The sequence below is a fragment of the Amia ocellicauda genome, chromosome 4 (assembly GCF_036373705.1).
Source record: "Amia ocellicauda isolate fAmiCal2 chromosome 4, fAmiCal2.hap1, whole genome shotgun sequence".
Lineage (NCBI taxonomy): Eukaryota > Metazoa > Chordata > Actinopteri > Amiiformes > Amiidae > Amia > Amia ocellicauda.
The window spans coordinates 45433312-45454025 of NC_089853.1; the positions used below are offsets into that span (position 1 = coordinate 45433312).

General features: G+C 38.9%; 1 protein-coding gene across 1 annotated transcript in view; it reads left to right on the plus strand.

Moving 5' to 3' along the window:
• The window catches only part of cdh4 (cadherin 4, type 1, R-cadherin (retinal)), a 332183-nt gene that overhangs the window by 286054 nt on the left and 25415 nt on the right, over window positions 1-20714 (plus strand). Inside the window, exons 9-10 of the mRNA XM_066702504.1 lie at window positions 9985-10122; window positions 20146-20331. Of these exons, the coding sequence (XP_066558601.1) occupies window positions 9985-10122; window positions 20146-20331 (324 nt within the window). The remainder of the gene's footprint in view (window positions 1-9984; window positions 10123-20145; window positions 20332-20714) is intronic.

The window sequence follows — 20714 nt, forward strand, 5'->3', positions numbered from 1 at the left end:
TTCTGGGACTCTTCAAATGTCAAAAAAGAGATATTTAAGCTGCCAGATGCTTCACAACGCAGGCAGGCTGTGCATAAGATGTGAATCCATGTGTATGCTATTCCCTTTCACCCCTGTCTTGACACCCAATGGAAGAAAAATTAATACATTTGCACCTCTAGGCAATCCTGTTCCAGGATGGTGTTGCAGCACATTTGGTATGAAACCTAACAAGTAGAAATCCCTGATTCTCAACTTATGGAATAATAATAATAACAATTAAACATTATTTGACACAAAGCTGCAAAACAGTGGTGCTTGTTTGTAATGCTTGAAAAGATTTTCTCAGAAGGTTATTTCAGTTAAATTGGCCTGCAAATGTTTTTTTCAACTGACTCATTCCAGGTCTTTACAATGGAGAGATTCTTCCAAGATATTGATTTCCCAATCGCTGGTATTTAAATCCAATTAACGAGAAACTGAGTGATTCTCAACACCTTTGTCTAGCTGGTCCAGGCCGGTCTGAGCAAGAATGATGGCAAATCTATCTGCTCACTATAGGTAATATGGAAGGGGGGGCAAAAATGCTTATGTAAGGTAAACGCCAGCTATATGTTGGCCTAATTGTTCTACCATTTGAAAAATTCACAATTCTAATAAGCAGACCCACACTTGTAAATGACTTTCAAATGACTGCAATGACGAAAACACTGCTTGCCATAATAACTGTCTTCCTGACAGATCAGTTATCCTCCCCAAACCACTGTTGTCTCCATCTGTCTCTGATAAGGAGATAATGGACAGGGTATCACATCCTCCTCCCTGGAGAAGCCTGTGTGTATCGCTGCATTTTTAAAGGAAGTAATGATGGTCTTGATTGTGGCATAAAGGAAGTCAGCTCCCAGGCACAAAGGCAGTAATTGAAAAGAGTCGTATGGAAGAGATAGCTTGAATATGCATCCTTGATTCAAATGACTAAACATCCATAATAGTCCGAGGAAGGTTTACCCAGCTTTGATCGTTAATGAAAGACATCACTAAATGCTTTCCTTCCACCAGTACCTCAGTCATTTGTTGAAGAAGTGATCTGCTATAGTAGTCATTACTGCAACTCTTTTATTAGACCTTTTTGTGTGATGGATTTTTGTGATCTCTGTGAATTGAGGATGCCAATTGATGAGGCTCTTTCTATTTGGCTTTCTGGCTTGACTATCTTAGGGCTACTTTTTTAACCCTACCTTATATCTTTGTCAGTTTTAAGAGTGTCAGAACAAGACTAATACATATATGAATGTTTTTTTTTTAGTTATGTCTTTGTTGTGCTTGATATGTGAATACACTAATTATGAATTATATTACTAAAACATACATCATCATCATCAGCCTATATTGATCCACTGCTGGACAAAGACCTTCCCAAGATGTTTCCACTTGCTTAGATCCATAGCTTGCCTTTACTATGTAAAGTTTATACTGTATGTCAGGTAGAATATTAAATAGGAAGAAATCCAATTCAGACGAAATCAGGTGAAACACTTTTTTATTGTCTTCACCCCGGTATCTATGAACAGTTAATTGTTTTTGTATATAAGCATCACATGCTGTGCCTACCAACACTACTTTAGCCGTTTAGCCTGAGCTTTTAAGTTACTGTTGTTGGTGTCAATATAAAAAGGAACAGAAATAAATAAATAGTCATGATACATTTCACTGATTCTCTGATCTATCCATCAGACTTAAATAGGTTGATTGAGTGCAAAGCATCACTTTCATCCTTATTTCGCACTTAGATGTTGAGTTCCATGAATTATACCCCCCTCTGGCATTAATTAATATAGCCCCGTCTGGCTGTCAATGGAAGCTAACTGAAATGTGGTTTTGCTTTGCCATAGTAAGTAAAATGTTGTTTTTCAAAGGTACTGTAAAACTAGGGCTTAAATGTTTAATTCAATCTCTTACTCTCTTTAGACCATAGTTGTTATGCCTTTCAGTCCATTCACATGAAGAGACGTGTGCGTTGCTCTCAGGATTTCATTTTCTCTTTTCTGTCTACACTACAGATTTGCATGGATGTGTGATTTGTGAGCACACTCTACATGTTTAATTTATTATGAAATAATCATTTGACAGGACTTCTCATAAAACCAGTGGGGAAAGTAATAAAGTACAATGAATTAATCAAGAGGGAAATTCAAGTTAAAATCACATAAAAAGTGCCAACCGTTTTAATTAAAAAATACCCAGATTTAGAAATAGAAAGCTATGATTTTAAGGTAAAACAATTTACCACGTGTTGTGTGTTTTCTGATTTGTAATAGTAAGCACAATTGGGTCAAAATATGTCTAAAGACCTGATGAAAAATAAAACCTGGAAAGTGTGAACTGTAGGTAAAACCATTTTTTAATCATCCAGATTTTGCAAAGCATGAAAATATGCCTGCTCGTCTGAAAAAATTGCTTCATACTTCAAAATCTATAGCCTATAGCTATTCAAAATACTATTAAGTAGAAATGTGCTTCAATGCAGATCAAAATAATTTTCAGGATTTTTAAACACCCACGTTATATATATATATATAATGTGCATGTGTGGATATTATTATATATTTTTATTTATTTTAAGCACACGCTTTTCGTTTTTAGCCTCAAGCTATGTGTTACACATGCTTGACCCCTATCTGGATCACCATTATACATTTGAAAAGAAATCTATAAACATATCTTCTCTGGTATGAAGTTACTAACCCTCAGGAGTTAAAATCCAACATAAGGCAACTTTGCTGGTTTCCTCGTTACAAGAACATCTCATGCAGAATAAAGCCTCATTATTCTTTTGCTCATATCTAGATTCTGTAGTTTTGTTTTTCCCCACAGGAAATGCAAACAGCTTGTCCACAAGCATAAATAAGTTTTTGCCTGAAGTAGCATTTCCTCTGCAAAAACGTCCCCTGGTAATGGGAGAATTAACTGTTGAAAAAGTGAGGCAGTGTAGCTCCTCTGTGTCCTGCACAGACTTTGACACATATGACAAGTAAATAAAATAATTACGTAGCTAAGCTTTTGAGAAAAGTGCATTTTAAAGGCACTTGACACTTGTATACCATGCAAACAACACAAAATGCATCCCCCGGGGGAACTCCACTTTTAAAAGCACTGTTAATTCATTTTTGTTTTCTGCCAAGAAGGCAACCTGCATTGATACCAATTGGGCCATGCTGCAAGGGTCACAACAAGACATCTTCAGGGTAAATAAACCTTATCTTGCAGGGCAGAGGTGAGGGCCCACAGGTGCCTGGTTATCGCTTTAGCAAACAGCCAGGAAAGCCTGCAGATTTTCCCTGCGTCCCTGTGTGATCTTTTCCTATCTTGAAATCAATAATCCCTCACAATATCTCCAGCCTCCATGTGTACACAGCTGACACTGCAGGGATCTTTGTGTACAGCTGTCTCATTGTTTTCCTCTGAATGGATCAGGTCTAGGACTCCTGTCAGAAAAAGGGTATTTGGAGACACCATCAATGGCCCAGCCTTGTATGGCAAAGGCAGAGGAGCAAGGTTCATCAAAGTTGGTGGTGAAGGAAGAAATGCACAGTACAGGGTCTGTAGTGTTTTTATTTCTCTCCCTCCCACATCTCTTATCAGAGTAGTACTAATCCATTTGCTGACAACTAAGTCAGGATGTGGGATTAGCAGGCCACTGTACCTGTGTAGTTACCAGCTTGAAACGGAGGATAAGACCCCTGATGCTCAAACACATTTCCATTCTCTGTGAATGTGGTTAGAAAAAATACACTTACAAACACACAACCCAGATAAAAAATAAAAAAAGCTCTTACTCAAGCAAAAAAAGAAAGTTAAAATTCCAGTTCCTGTTAAATTAATCCCTCTCGGTTTAATGCGATCCAACACTGTCTAATAAAATCAAACAGTATTTTTACTTTAGTTTTCTAAATGAAATCTGCTCTGAGTTGTTACTGTTGAGGTTTTTGTTGCCAATCAGCAATTTACTGACCCCCTGAAAGACATATACAGCTCTGGAAAAAATTAAGAGACATCAATGTTCAGAAATCAATGTTAAGTGGTCTCTTAATTTTTTCCAGAGCTGTATATATGAAACAACAACCACGTGAGGAAACAATTGCAGTGTTATGTATGCCCAAACTTAACTTCATGTAAAGTCTGCCCTATGGTGGATCTCAGTGCCTCGTGGTAATGTTTGCAAAGAGGTTTTGTCCGGTTTCACTTCAAGTCATGGGAAGTCATACTTGTACCGAAGGCAAAGGAGGATATATGAACATAATTGCAAACTTGTCTAATTAGGAAGCACTATGTTAATACAGTGTTTCTACATGAATCCTGGTGTCAGGAGGGTCTTAAATAAGACATTGAGAGGTTTGTGAGCCTCTTGTCTGCTGTAGTCTGTGCTGTCCTCGTTGCTAATCCCATTAATCTGGAGTTGTTTCCTAATTAGAATATTTATGCACTAATTAGCAGGTGAATGAAACTCTTCAGATCTAATTCGGAGGCCTAGGAAGACGCTCATTAAGGCCGCCATTTCTTATTTTGATTGCTCTTCCATGCCAATTAAGACTAAACTCCGGGGTGTCTCATTCGTTCCCATTCCTTGCGATGTTTTGCTCTGTTTGCGCTGGATGGTGAGAGGAGAACCATCACATTGCGATGCATGGCAGTGAACAGTATAGCTTCATTCTCTGTTAGCTGGCTCCAAGCTCGTGTTTTTTTTTTTTTTTTCTGCAGGTCTTTTTACAGTAAGCAGATCCAACTGCAAAGCTGCCGTTTACGATCTTGATCATTTTTCACAAGATCATACAGACCTTTATTCAGTTGATATGTACAATTTCTTGATTATTCTTATTGTTATTTATTTGGAAGAATACCACATGCAATTCAATATCATCCTTCTGCTTTTAAATAATACGTGAGCTGTTGTGCCTGTTCAATCCATCCCTTGTTCTCCACGGCGAATCTCACACATCTGTAAAATTGGAGCAACAAGAATCTGCTGGTTTAATCATGTTTGTCTTCATTACCCAAAGCCTTCAGAAGCATTTTTAAAGCCTGCATTTGTAACCTCATATTCTGCAGATTTGATAGTTCCTTACTGACTCAGCTGGTTAAAAAAAATCAATCTGCCCAGTGTGAAGGGTGAGTCATGCAATTTGCTAGCTAGTGGTCAAAATCCCAGGAGCATGTTTGCTATGTATCTTGTCTGGGGACTCGCTGTGAGTGGTGCCTTGGCTCTTGCTACACTGCCGAGAAGGGGCCTCGTGGGTCCAGGTTCAGACCAGAGCTCTCTGGGTTCACTAGTTCATTGGCTAGTTTTACTGCTGGAGCGGAAAGAGGCGATGGACTTGATCTGTGGGGACAGAGAAAGGAAGTCTACAGTGTACAAATGTGGATTCAGGAAAGCAATAATGTCTGTGAAAGAATACCTGCTCTTTCAGTAATAATAATACCAATAATATATTTGAAAATACCAATTATCAGTGGCCTAGCAAGCACAACGTAATAGTATTATACCCAAATAGTGTGTATTGCTCATTCCTTATCATTATACTTAATTCTTTAACTTATTGTGTTAATGAATTGTTAGTTAACAAATAGCAAGCAGTTTAGAAATATTTATCTATTATTGTTTTTTTAATAAGATTTACATTCACAATTAAGCTTATTACATGCTTATTAATTGTATCTACTTAGTTGGCAACAAAACAGATCTGTTTGTAAACCTGCATTACATAGTTGTTAACCCTAACACTGTCAAAAATATATCCAGAATCAAATAATAAACTATTAACCAGGAAATAGGCACATTAACATATTTATTACATGATTATTAACAACTATTTCATGTTACTTACAATAATTTATTGTAAACATTTTGAAATTATACAATTCTGTATTTTCCTCTCTCTCTCTCTCTCTCTCTCTCTCTCTCTCTCTCTCTCTCTCTCTCTCTCTCAATATATGTTTATAAAAAAAGTTCTTAATTAGTCACTGCTAATTAACTTGCTCTTCATTGATGTTATTCGCTCCACCTCCCCCCTGTTAAAACTTCATCTGTGTAAAAAGCATTGGCCTAATTGATGTAAATGCGGTTTTGATTCAGATTACAAGTGACAGTGTAATGGCTGCGGTCAGTAGGTGTCTGACAGGCTGGAACACAAACTGAAACCCTCGCCTGCTGCAGTGTGCGTCTCCTGCGGAGAAATGGCCTCTCTCTACCTCCGACAGGATTGTATCAGTATGTTACTAATGAATTTGTAATTTCCAACAATATAGAAATTAAGAACGACGACAGGTAAACCTTTGCTTCTGCCAAACAAGTGTAAAATTGACAAGATAGATATTCGTTGTATATATGAACAATAAATACCGTCATAGTCTACTGTTACAGCAAAATAAATAGTTATTATTGTTCTTATTATTTAAACAACACAGATTTTTATAATGCATTCGTCTCACAGCTTAAGTGAGCGTCACACGTGGAAATATAAAGTGCTGTTTTGTCCGCAGCAGTGTTTTGATTTTGAGTTCCTTAATGCCGGCATCAAAACCATTTTAACTCATTCTTCTTGAGTTTTAGAAATCCTTTATTTCTCTTTGCAATACTAACTGAGGATTTCAATGTAGGATCCCTTTATTTACTGCCATGCAACCCACCACGCCTGCTTTGTTAACCCTAGTGCCTTTATACTAAACAGATTTAAATCCTATGTCTCGGGGCGGTGGGAAAATTGTATTTTTGTTCTAGCAGAAAAGATTGCTTATTTCTCTGTGACCTGATTTAACGGGAACAGAGATCTATAAAGGAGATCTATAAAACTCATTATACCCGCTTCTTTTGTTTTGAGCACTGTTAGTGCAGGTATATTGAGGGGATTATGGATGTGTTGATAGGAAAAGCTGCGCCTGGGGTCAAATTTCAGATAGCTGGCATTGGTTTCACCACAGATTTTGTGCAGGATTTCTATTGCTTTTACCCCAGGTCCCTGCTTAGTAGAAATAGCACTAAATGGTAGACAACTTGGCCGTCATTCATAAGCCTTTTTCTAACATGCATAAAACATGAATGCCAAAAATCTTAATTACAGCAAATTAGTTTAAACATTAACAATAGTCTATGGCATTCTTTTCCAAGACAGTATTGCAGAGAATGTTTATATTGTGGCTGCAGGTATTATATGCTGCCATATTGGTTACCTGGTTAAGGGGGGGGGGGGGGGGTAATAAATAAATATATAACCTTCAGCAGCAATTACAGCTGCATGTCTTTTTGGGAAAGTCTCTACCAACTTTGCACCCTGGCTTGGTGGAATTTTTGCCCACTCTGTTTGGCAAATATGCTCAAGTTCTTGAAGGTTGTTTGGGGATGTTAATGGACCACGGTTTTCACGTCTTTCCACAGACTCTCCATAGGATTCCAGTTAGGACTTTGACTGGGCCACTCAAGAATATCCACAGTCTTATTCTTTAACCACTCGAGTATAGTTTCTGCTTAGATCATTATCCTGCCGAAATGTGAATTTTCACCCCAGTTTTAAGACTTCCAGTTCATGATGATTTAGTACACTGTGCTTACAGGGATATTCAAAAACTTTGATATTGTTTCTCCTGACCTGTGCTTTCATCCCACACTTGATTTGAAAACCCATTGTTAGAGTCTTTGCTTGAAATTCACTACCTGAGCAAGGAACCTCACAGAGACGGGTGTTTTTTATTCTCAAATCATGAGAACCACTATTATTGAGGGCATTCAACTGATTGTGTGGCTTGTTAAGGTAATCTTGTTCACCTGAATTAATGTAGGCTTGCCTCACCAAATGGTTTGAATACTTCTGCAATCATGACTTCTCAATTTTTTATTTCATATTAATTATCTATTTCTTTTTTGTTTTTGCTTTTAATGTGTGGAGTAGGTTGTGTATAGAACACATTAATTCCTACTTCAAAGTGTCGTGACTGCAAGCTTTAAAGCAACTAAATGTGAGAACTGTGGGTGGGTCTGAATACTTTTGCAAATACTAAATGCATTTAATTCATTCAGCCTGAATCCATAATTATGGGATGCCCAATGTATTAACTTCTCTTTAACTGCATTATATTTATTTATGCTACCTGACCATTGAAGTCCAGCAACTACACTCAGAGAGGAGCTGGTCCTCAGCACTGAACTCCATGTTGATGCCAGATAGCTGATTTACATTGCCAGTCAAGGTGCATAGAATATGCTCGCTTACCCCAGTGTGTCCTTCATGGCAACCTTCCATATCAGAAAATGCTGTAACGGTTAAATAAATCATAACTTTGGCTATGCATCCTAGGGTTCAAAATGCAGGGTACGAGAAAGCCTTACATTTTACCCACAGACATTATTAATCGTTACACCCAGCTTTGGCGACAGTGTGATTTAAACACTACAGACAGTGTCTCTTGAGTGATCTGTGTTGCGCAGCTTTGACTGTACAAAGGCGTGAAGAGCCGGTATTTATTCGACGTGATAGATTTTTCCAGAAAAGAAGGAGACTTCCACGGCTGCAGCTCATGAGCATTTTCTCATGCCCCAGGGATGAAGCCGTTGTCGTTTTGAAAATGTTAAACCTGATGACAGTTAAAGAGAAGCATGCTCACTCTTAAGTCCACACCGGACTTATAACCAAGACTACCACAACTCAGACGTCATTGCCGATTCCTCCATTTGCTGGTGGGGGTTATCCGAAAAATAGCCTTTGATTCCAATATTATTGCTGACAGCTTCCATAATATTCCCCACACTTGAGGTAAATATGCAATAGTTCATCTAAGCCGCAGCTGAGCACTCTGGCACATCTCGGGTTTATATTTTATTCAAACCCTGCAAAACAGAAAATGTTCACGTTACATTATAGGAAGTGAAAGAACCACTGACTGTATTTGAAGAATGCCGACAAGTCACTCCTAAATAGCATTGTCACTACGGTGTATAACAGTCTGTAGAGGCCCAAAAAAAAAAAAAAAGCACGAGTAAAGAATAGTTTTTCCAGAGGTGCTACTTATAAATAATTGGATATCCTATATGAAAATGTCTCCTACAAGTTATATACTTGGAAAAAGTGCCCATATTTTGTGAGCAGTACTGTGAGCATATGTAGTGATCTGCTGCAAATGTGCAGTTAATAACACAAATGATGCAGTCTCCTTCATTTCCTATCATCAAAAAAAGCTAAATTCAGAAGCGTGTTCGCAATGAGAGAGCAGCTATGCGAATCAGAAAGGTAGTTTGTATAACTCTAAGGCGTTTTCTATGTTAAAAGACTAAGTAATGTTCGTTCACCCCCAATAATATCTCCAATAGAGTGTTTCTTTTTAAAGTGCCATCACTCCCATTAAAATGACTGATGATCCTTTCGCAGTGCGAGCTCACTGCAGGGACAGTTAGGCTTTAATAAATGGCCCTCTTGCTCATAACGTACACTCTCACTTTATAGCCCCTAACTTCATATACGCATGGTGATGTATTTTAAAACCATTACCAGTGTAAAGGTGCTGGGTGCTGCACTGAATACAAAACTGTCATCTCTCCATTCCAGGCAACTATATTTACAGCAATCCCTCTGCCTGCTTGTCTATCGAGGGATCAGATCTGGAGCCGGCTGTCAATCAGTCTGTCAAGAGAAAATGTTTGCTCAGATAGAGATGCAAGGGAATATCGTGAACACGGCTAACTCTTTTTTTTTTTTAAGAAATAGAGAGTGGTATCACAGGAGAGGATAACATGCAGCAGAGGTTTCTCCCAAGTTAATTATTTCACGGTGTAGCTGACCTCAATGATGAAGACACATTGTGGGATTCATTCCAAAGGAAAAGTGCCTGGACCGATTCCCTTTCTTGTACTTTTGTATGTTTACTACCCATCTGGCTATCAAAGCATGTAATTGTGTCTATTGTGTTGATGCATTCAGTTAAATCCTTTTAAAATCTACCAATATGTGTTTTGTCTTGCAGAAAGTCTCCCAGTACACCGTCATCATTCAAGCCACCGACATGGAAGGCAATCTGAACTTTGGGTTGTCCAACACCGCCACCGCCATTATCTCTGTGACAGACGTCAACGATAACCCTCCGGAGCTGACCGCCAGTACAGTGAGTTGGGCTATGTGGTTTTAATTTTACTCCAAACTGCGTGGTCTATCCCTGATGTGGTTCTCTGCCCTCTATACTGTGTGTCTGTGAGAGATGGCCATTCCATTGTAGAGTGGTGCATCATGGGTCCTTCTAGAGAGGCTTAGAGTAAACTGAAGAAATAACAGCTTCTAAGGTGCTGCTCCCAGCTTCGGGAAATTCAGGAGGTGTGCAGTCAGTCAGACCCCATCATCTGCCAGGCAGACTCTCAGATTAACCTGCCTACACATCAACCCTGCTTTGCACCACTTCCCTGAGATTATTCAAGAAAACGAAAGGTACACGAAAACATAATTCTTTATCACCGTGGAAAGTGTAATAACTTCCGTCTAAGCGAAGTGTTATATACAGAGTAGCTTCAAAGATTGTAGTTGCTCTTGGTTTGTTCTTAAACTGGCTTGGTTTATTAAAATAATACTTGATTCTTATTAATCCTTTCTTTGCTGCTGAATCCTGAATCTTTCCCTTTTTTTTTTTTTTTTTGAGTTCAAAAACAAGCTTATAAATGACTCACAGGGTGATTCAGACCACACTCCAATCACTCACACACACAATTGAGGAAAACTGAAGAGGAACTAAGGCCAGCAAATGCAAGACAAACTATTTGGCAGTTTTCTTTTTCCTTCTCTACTACTTCCAGTTCAGGATTTTATTCTCAGTGTGAATGGATTTTCACACTCATCTGAAGCATTCAATCCAAACAGTTAATAGCACAGAAACAGCCCCAACTCAGTAGAATAGCTTTGTCAGTCGTACTTATTTACCAACAAAGTAGTGAAATGTTTTGTCAAGTTCTATTTCAGTCACAGCAGGGGCCGTTTCACTGTCAGGGCCTTAGTCACCTGTTAGGGATGAAAGGTAGAAGCAGAGCCATCATGAAAAAAGATGTAAGACACTTGATTTGTCAAGCAGGGGGGAATAATACACATTCAAAATCATATCAATAATAAACAACAGCAGTAATAATGAGAGTATCTGTTATAAAAGGCCACTTATCAACACATAAGTTTAAATCCTTACAAATAAAGCCATACAATGTGTGTATTTATTTATTCCCGGGAAATAAAGCATCAGTGTTGAGTGTTTCTTAGCTATGCCTGTCCTCTCTGGTGGTTAATGGGAGTCCCCTTATGCCTGTGAGGTGCAGACCGGTGATGTTCTCTTGCAGAGTAAATGATACCTATTCTAGGAGCACAGGAGCATGCAGGCAGGCAGCAGCATCCTGGTGATAGCAGGGAATGAGAAAACTCAAAAGGTAATTTGTTATTGTGATGGATTAAATGAGACAGGCGGCCATGCCTGGCAAGCGACTCGAACGCTTACCCTCCTGAGGGGCACCAGGGCCGGGAACAACAGAGCGGTGCGTGTGAGGGGAGTGGTGGGGGGCGAGAGCGAGGCCTGAGAGCTGCCGGGGAGATGACAGGGGCGGTTGGAGGGAGAGTGAGGTGATCAATGACACGGCCACGTGTGGCATAACCCTGAGATAGCCAGTCTGCCTCTGGCCTTGAGGAAACAAAAGAAAAGCACCTGCGCAGGTAAAGGTGAACGTCAGAAAGCGAAAATGAAAAGTATAGTTCTGTTTTTTGCCCAAATAATATTACTCTGAGTTTGTGTTTATTTGTCAGACATTTGAAGTTGTCTCACAAACCAAAATGTTCAGTGGCATTTTATGTTTTTAAAAGGAGTTTTCTCCACAGCCTGACCCTTTTCTGACCCCTGTGCCATGTTGTACCATACTGTGCTGTACTGCTGTGTGCCAGGGCATGTGTGCCAGTGTGTCCCTGAAGAGACTGGGACCGTCTGATCCTGCGTTGAGCTCCCACTCATGAGAATATAGTCAGTCAAATCCCCTCATCTGTCAGGGAGATTTATCGGCCTGTTTATCAGCACTGCCCTACAACATTTGTCAAACAACAATACTTACATTCTGCTCCATAATATAGATGACAACCTTTGCATTTGGTAAAATAAACACAGTAAAACTAAATAGCGATTTAATATAACTCCAACACCGTAGATCAGAAAAATAAATGTACTATGTTCTATGTTGGATCCCTTAAAGAGAGAATAGCAGGTGGTTACATAAAAGTAAATTCATTTCTGGCAGTGCGAATACAACTTGAAGCAGGACGCTTGCTGTCAGATATGTTCGCGGAGACTATTTTTTATTTGCCAGGTTTCTATTCAGATTTCTTCAGATGAAGCTGTGCGTTAAATTCCAGGCTGATGTTTCTGCCTGTCTGAGGACTATCGGGCTGTATCGTCTGAAATAAACTCTGAATTCAAACGAGGCCGTAGAGATGGAGAGACCTCTTGCTTTCATCTCCAAATTTAATTCTGTGTTCTGTAGCATGGCATCTTTACCAATAAACCAGGTGTTCTACGCAGATGGTTTGATAAGAGGGACCTGCTTGCCTTACAGCCAGCTATAACGGCTTACTTTCCTCTGTAACACAGACTGGAAGAAAATGTTGAGGACATCTTTTACAATCTAGTATGTGATTCTGCTATTAGTGATCTTTTTTCTTAAATTTTGTAATGGTGGTTGGGGTGGGAAATTATGGGACCACTTGATGTTGACCTGTTTTTAATAGCATGTTTTTTCATCCAGCTGGCAGAAAGTAAATGGGAAGGCTGGTAAAAGGTGGGAAGACAGGAAAGATAATTCTTTTGTCCTACTTTATTAGTAGGGCACAGAATAAAATTGAGATTTATTAAAAGTCCTCTCAGAAAACAACCCCAGATCTCTGGACACTAATATGATTAATCAGTCTCCAAAGGTAGAAGCAGGCAGAATGAATATTACACATTTTTCAGGTTTGCTAATTACTAAAGCGTTCTGGGTTGCAGTTTAATGTATTTATTTATGTATTGATTTATTTACTTATTTATCCATTAAATACAACAGTAATTGGACAAGTTATTCACCAAGATAAAGTTGCTTTCAACCAAAGATGAACTCCGATAATGCCGGGATGTTTTTGGGCTCTCCCGCTGTTCGGTCTGATTAGCACATAGCCTCACATTAGGAGGCCCCGACCTCTGGGCCCCTGAAGAATAGTTTCCTAATTAATTTGGTTATTTATTCACACTAAAGTTTACAATGAAATAGGCTCTTCAGATAAAGTATCTTGTTTACTAGGCCATTTATGTTTTCCACAGGGCAGGGCAGAAACAAAAGAGCCGGGAGGGGGGAAGAACAGCGATGCTTGCGTTCCTCTTTGTCTGTTGAGAGTTGATGTATGCAAAACAGAGCCTTATAACATTGCCGGCACATACGGGAGTTTATATTTCTTTAATCAATGTATATTTCATATTTGTGGCACATCAAAAACAGCAAAACAGCTTTTGTGCAAGGTTCAGCTTCCAAACTGGAGTCTGCAGTAACTGTCCTGAGAGCGCAGAAGTACCCGTCTCTTTTTTTTTTTCTGACTTTGTTGTTATTTTCATACAGAGTTTGGTGGATTTTTATTTTTAATTTTTCGGACAGTTTTTTTTTTTTTTAGGTCTGCTTTGTTCACTTATGTGCTGATAAAATACTTGATTCCCATGAAACTAAAAGGAAAGCGAATCAATGGATTCGGCGTGAAGGGGAGATAAGGTGCTTAATGCCTGAGAACTCTGGCACCAGCTGTGTTCAAGCTAGCCCTTGGGGCCATTAAGACTTCATGTGATGAATTAGTGCGTCTCTCCAGGTACACATTAGAGCTCATCAGCAAACCTTTCGCTACACTTTAGAAAGCATCAGGTGCAATGAAATGGTGTGAGTAATTCACTCTTTCTTCACTACCTCGGCTCTTGAGCAAAAACCTGAGTGCCGAGTCGGTATACACTCCGCAAACAGGCAAATGATAGCTTTCCCTTTGAAACAGGACCGTTGTGCCCCTCCGTGAAGTGCCAGTAAAGCAGAGGAAATTATTGTGAAGAGATGGGGAAATTCAGTTCAGCATGGAAGTGGTTGCCAAAACAACCTCTGTGCTTCCCTTCACTGGGTTGTTCAAGTCACAGCTCCACTGTAGGAGATGCAGTCAGACTCTGGGTTCGAACCGCCTGTCAGGTTATCAATTATCTTGCTAATTTAATAGGGGGTGGGGGAAGGTGATTGACTGGTGGTCAGTTCAGAGAACACACAATGCCCATGAGCTGTGCCAGAGTTAAACTTCTTGTGGACCCTTAACCCCAGTGCCTTCTGGGAAGACAACTGCGATGACAGCGCTGCTGTGAATTTCAGTCAAGCATTTATACATCATTGCAGCCCCTCTCCCACCCCCCTACACCAGCGTGTCTCTTTCTCGTGAGATGCATTATTGTATTATCATGTCCACATGACAGATGTGATCTATAGAGGAATATTTTTGGTGTTATCATTTATTTTTTGAATGCTTAATATGTGTTTGAGAGCAAACTTGCCTTCCTCTTGAAAATGAGTAAAACAAGTAATTAATTTGAAATGGCTTGAGGGCATGAGAGGGAGAAGTGTAACAATAGATTAAACATATTGTTTAGAATATTTACTTTGTGGGGTTTTATTTATTTATTTGTGAGAGGGATATATTTTATTCATTGAGAGGAAAATGTCATTAACTGCTGGAGCTCAAGCATGTCATTTCACTGTATTTAGTCTTTCTTAAATCCCTTAAGGTGAGTCTTGTTAATGTGCATTTGCCAGCAGGATAATTCAACTATACAAGTTTATAGATGTGATGGTTTCTCATATGAGATTGATAGAGATAATTATGATTATGCAAAAACTCTGCTGCAAAGTGTCAAGCATCATGGGATCCCATTCACTATGAAACCTACTAATGGACCCACTTAGTGTACAAATGAGAATACCCACTTCTATACCCAGTGTATAGGCGACACCCGGAGAAGTTTTTATAAAGGGAAAAAACACACATTGCTGTTGTTTTTATTTATGCTGCTTCTTTACAGCTTAATGGCTAAAATGACTGAAAATTAACAAGAACATCAATTTACTCGGGGGTGGGGATATATAGGAAAACTGTCTCTGAATATTCATGGGCCACATTTATGTACTTACGCACTCGTAAGGAGAAAACAACAGCAAATAAAGCAATTCGTTGCATGTCTGCTTTACAGGGGTGTGCGTGAGTTGTATGTATATTTTTGTAATCCATCCTTCACACCTCACAGAGGCACCATTACGCTGTTAGGCACTCTATAAGAATGAATTATGTCAGCCAGTCCAAACTAATTGCAGTTGGAGGGAGATGAAAGAAACTGAAGAAGCATTAGAAAATAACTTTTGTCAAAGGTAATTTTTTTCCAATCGGCTTTAATAGAGCAGAGTAAATTCAAGGCATGCTTTGGAGCCCCTGTAACCTCTGCCATATCACTCACTGGGCAGTTCGTGTTTTCATCAGTGCCTATAGCCATTTGACATCAGGTGCGGCTTCTGACAGAACTCGGGGGCTAAACAGAGGCCGCTGGGGTCCGGCAGGGCTGAAGAGTCCCAAGGATCACCTGCAGTAGACTGGTCTGCATAATCATACACACACTGCTTGTGTGAAATCAGTCAACTCACATCATTGCCTTTGCCTTAATGCACAGACACGTGTTCATGGTCTCACATGTTCTGTGTTAAATTAGGTTTTTCTTGTTTTTTAATATTATGATTTATTCACCAACAAATATTTTATTGTCTGTGTTTTTTGTTGCTTTGTACTCGCCGAACAGGATTAGAATTTTAGAGGTATTTTTGTGCAGAACGTTGAACAAACATGAATTTAAACCTGAAAGTTAATTAATTGAAACCTTTTGTCCTTTTCTTTGGGATACATAATTCATTAAATGCCTTGTGCCTGCAACAAAATGCTCATTTGTCTGTTCGAAGAGCTTTGAATCGCACAGGATACCCCTGAGTGCAAATGTCATATAAGTATGTAATAAAAGTACACATATTTTTCCATGTTTATGCATAACTTACTGTGTCATCGAGTTCTGTCCCCTCACAAAAGCTATGTAAATGTGTTTACTTCTGAATTTCAAAGGGTCTCGCTCGTTGTATAACCCCTAATGCAGTCAGAGAACTGTACACACAAATCATTGTCCTTTTACAATCCCTCTAGTAATACCGTATGAAATCCTAACATATAATTTTAAAACCCCAGAGAAGAGGAATAAACACTAATAGCATTGCAGTGTGTTTGCTTTTTCAGTAAAATCCTTTATTTAAGCAAGTAGAATAAAGAAGCCTTCACCACCTCTATTAATAAATTACTTTGTTTGGCGGTAGGCAACAAAAAAGCGATTTTGTTGATAAGTGAGGACATTATGCAAAAATTTGTGCTTGCAATAAACCTAGAACAATATCACAAAAGGATCAAATGGAAAGTTATATGCCTTTCTCCTAAACACCCTTAATGAATATTTTATCAAGTCTTGGTATTGAAATTGGAACCTCCACGGGCATAATGTAAAATTAACCATTATGTTGATTTTGTTTAATATAATGTGCAAGCACATGCATTATCTTGCCATTGGAATCCTCATGGTGATCTCACTTTTTGTTGTCATCTGTAGTGTTCTCTTGAGTAAAGTATATCTGGATTATGTGCACAAATATATGACCAAAAAAGCAATTCACAGTATTAATGTGAGTGTATTCTCCCCGGCAGTGCTTCCCCGTTTCTTTAATACCTGTTAATAGCGTTACACTATGCTATACATAAATTGATTTCATTTCAAAATTACTGTTGAGTGGATGAGTGTAACATCTGTGCAAAAACATTTTTCATTCTCATTGATGCCACTTTTTGTTTTACTTTTTTTTAACCTATTGTTGCACTTAGTATGCAGTATTTATCCATCCCTTATGCACCTTCAAAACTGTAATAAAGACCATTCTTTGATTGTTTTGAGCCGAACGGGAGTTTTTTCTAAAGCGACTGCCATACAAGCATCTTATTGATAATGACATCCCCTCGCAATGGAAGGGGTTTAGTGTCCATCCATAGTATTGATAGTGGCTGTAAATCTCAGCATGCTTCTGTTTTTATGAGACTAATCAGTTTTAAAGTTGGCCTTCCATTATGGATCTTTTTATTATGTCGACTGCAAAATGTCTTCTGATGTTTTTATTTTCATACGTAATGTATACCACATACTTATATACATATATTTAGGTACTGTATACGTTTCTTTTAAGCCTGTTGAGCTTCTTTCCCACGTTTTTGTTTGACCTTGCCGGTCTTCAACAGTACAATCAGGTATGCAGCACAGTGAAAAATCTGTCTGAAGCTTTTAGGGGAATATAAATAATAGATTTTCTGGTGACAAGGCATAATAAATTTAATTGAATATTTTTAATGTAAGATCTAGACACATTTTCTCCTCTGGGCGATGGAGGTTTTTTTGGGTGTATTTTTTTTTGTTAAACAAAGTTAACCTACATGGGTATAAGCCTATCTTGATGGGTCATTTGATACACAATGTTGATTTATGATATGATAGAAGCCAGTGCTTGGGACAGTAGTAAAAGTCATTCAGAGGGATGAGTTAGTTTAAGGAGCAGTGCCTTTATAATGAGCTAGTCATTCAGCAAGGATGACACATGAACTGACTGACTGATCACGAGTATATTTTGTAGTTTCCCATAACGACTATTTTAATGTTCTGTTGGTAGGCCTACTATTCTTATTCATTGAAAGGGGAAGGAGCCAATTTCTTTGCTGGTTTACTTGTTTGTTTTAACTTATGCCTATAAAGAAAGTGTTTTGTTGGTTGGTTTGTTTATTTCATCATAGAGACCAACCTAGGAAAAATGTAGATTGAATCCTGTCTGGGTTCAGAATCATAGTCAATTCCACATCAAGGTATAGTCTTTATATTTAAAGTACATTTTAATTTACATTTTCAGATGAAACCTCAGAAAATGCCATATTCTGGCCCATGTGTGTGTCTCCTTCTCGCTCAAAATCCAATTAAGAAGTCCAAGTTGCAATAGTGATACTGCCTGTCTGCTCTGACTGTGTAATTTCCTAATAAACATTTCAGACGAGAATCCTTCTCTATATGGTGGAGGTTAGATAGGAATATTGTTACTCAGGTTCTTTGAAATACAATTCAATAGGATCCAATAGTTATCCACACTTACTCTCCTCTGCTTCTTACAATGATTTTGCTTAATGCTCTGCACACAGTCAAACTACCTGCTGTGTTTATTAGAGCTGGCTGACACTTGTACAGACTTTGTGCAATGATCTTCTCTATTACACATGGCTAGATGGCAAAATCGATGGATAGATGGTTCAGATATTTGTATCTTTAAAACACACTTATTTTGTGTGTGGGCATAGTCTATGGTTGTCAATATCATTTTCTAAGATGTTAGAAAGCTCATATTATTTTGGTGTGTGTTCCTAAGTTGTTGCTTTTTTGTTTGTTTGGTCTTTTGGTATAATGAGGTGGGTTTAGAAAAATTGCCTTTTGCAAAAAGCTAAATTATCCACATAAGCTATTTGTTCACTGTTTTTACACATTACATAACTTTAGAAACAACTGATTTCAGTAAACAGGAGTTGAAATTTACTCTAAATATTACAAGAGGAAGGGAGCTTACAATTTGCTTAGTGAAGTATGTGTTCATCTTATAATTGCTTAATTGTAAAATGCTTGTAATTATGTCATTACCAATATACACTCACCTAAAGGATTATTAGGAACACCTGTTCAATTTCTTATTAATGCAATTATCTAACCAACCAATCACATGGCAGTTGCTTCAATGCATTTAGGGGTGTGGTCCTGGTCAAGACAATCTCCTGAACTCCAAACTGAATGTCTGAATGGGAAAGAAAGGTGATTTAAGCAATTTTGAGCGTGGCATGGTTGTTGGTGCCAGACGGGCCGATCTGAGTATTTCACAATCTGCTCAGTTACTGGGATTTTCACGCACAACCATTTCTAGGGTTTACAAAGAATGGTGTGAAAAGGGAAAAACATCCAGTATGCGGCAGTCCTGTGGGCGAAAATGCCTTGTTGATGCTAGAGGTCAGAGGAGAATGGGCCGACTGATTCAAGCTGATAGAAGAGCAACTTTGACTGAAATAAGCACTCGTTACAACCGAGGTATGCAGCAAAGCATTTGTGAAGCCACAACACGTACAACCTTGAGGCGGATGGGCTACAACAGCAGAAGACCCCACCGGGTACCACTCATCTCCACTACAGATAGGAAAAAGAGGCTACAATTTGCACAAGCTCACCAAAATTGGACAGTTGAAGACTGGAAAAATGTTGCCTGGTCTGATGAGTCTCGATTTCTGTTGAGACATTCAGATGGTAGTCAGAATTTGGCGTAAACAGAATGAGAACATGGATCCATCATGCCTTGTTACCACTGTGCAGGCTGGTGGTGGTGGTGTAATGGTGTGGGGGATGTTTTCTTGGCACACTTTAGGCCCCTTAGTGCCAATTGGGCATCGTTTAAATGTCACGGCCTACCTGAGCATTGTTTCTGACCATGTCCATCCCTTTATGACCACCATGTACCCATCCTCTGATGGCTACTTCCAGCAGGATAATGCACCATGTCACAAAGGTCGAATCATTTCAAATTGGTTTCTTGAACATGACAATGAGTTCACTGTACTAAACTGGCCCCCACAGTCACCAGATCTCAACCCAATAGAGCATCTTTGGGATGTGGTGGTACGGGAGCTTCGTGCCCTGGATGTGCATCCCACAAATCTCCATCAACTGCAAGATGCTATCCTATCAATATGGGCCAACATTTCTAAAGAATGCTTTCAGCACCTTGTTGAATCAATGCCACGTAGAATTAAGGCAGTTCTGAAGGCGAAAGGGGGTCAAACACAGTATTAGTATGGTGTTCCTAATAATCCTTTAGGTGAGTGTATACCACACTGTGTTCAGGTACACACAGGTTTTAATCTCATTCAGCAAAATGGCCTAGAGTAATCTCTCTCTCTCTCTCTCTCTCTCTCTCTCTCTCTGTAGTTTTCAGGGGAAGTTCCCGAAAACAGGCTGAACATTGTTGTTGCCAATCTGACTGTGATTGACAGGGACCAGCCACACACTGCCAACTGGAACGCAGTCTACAGGATAGTGAGTGGAGACCCTTCAGGACACTTCACCATCCGCACCGACCCCTTTACCAATGACGGCATGGTCACCGTGGTGAAGGTAGGTAGTACCATCACACAAGCTGTTTGCAGAGGTGCCAGCGTTATCTACATGTCTGACCATCTTCCTGTTACTGTCAGTCTAAACTCTCATTCTCTTCTGGGAAACCATCTGTGTCAATATTCTGCCTTTTTTGATTGCACTTTGGAAAAACGATCAAAGTGTAACTTCTCTTGTATCATGCAGTTGTGCACATACAGACCACAACAGCAATGTAAACTTGAGTTTCAAAGAACTATATATATATATATATATATATATATATATATATATATATATATATATATATATATATATATATATAATATGTCTACACTACTGCCGTAACAGGAATATAAATGCCATGAGACTACAAGAAAGAAAAATTAAGAACATTCTGCACC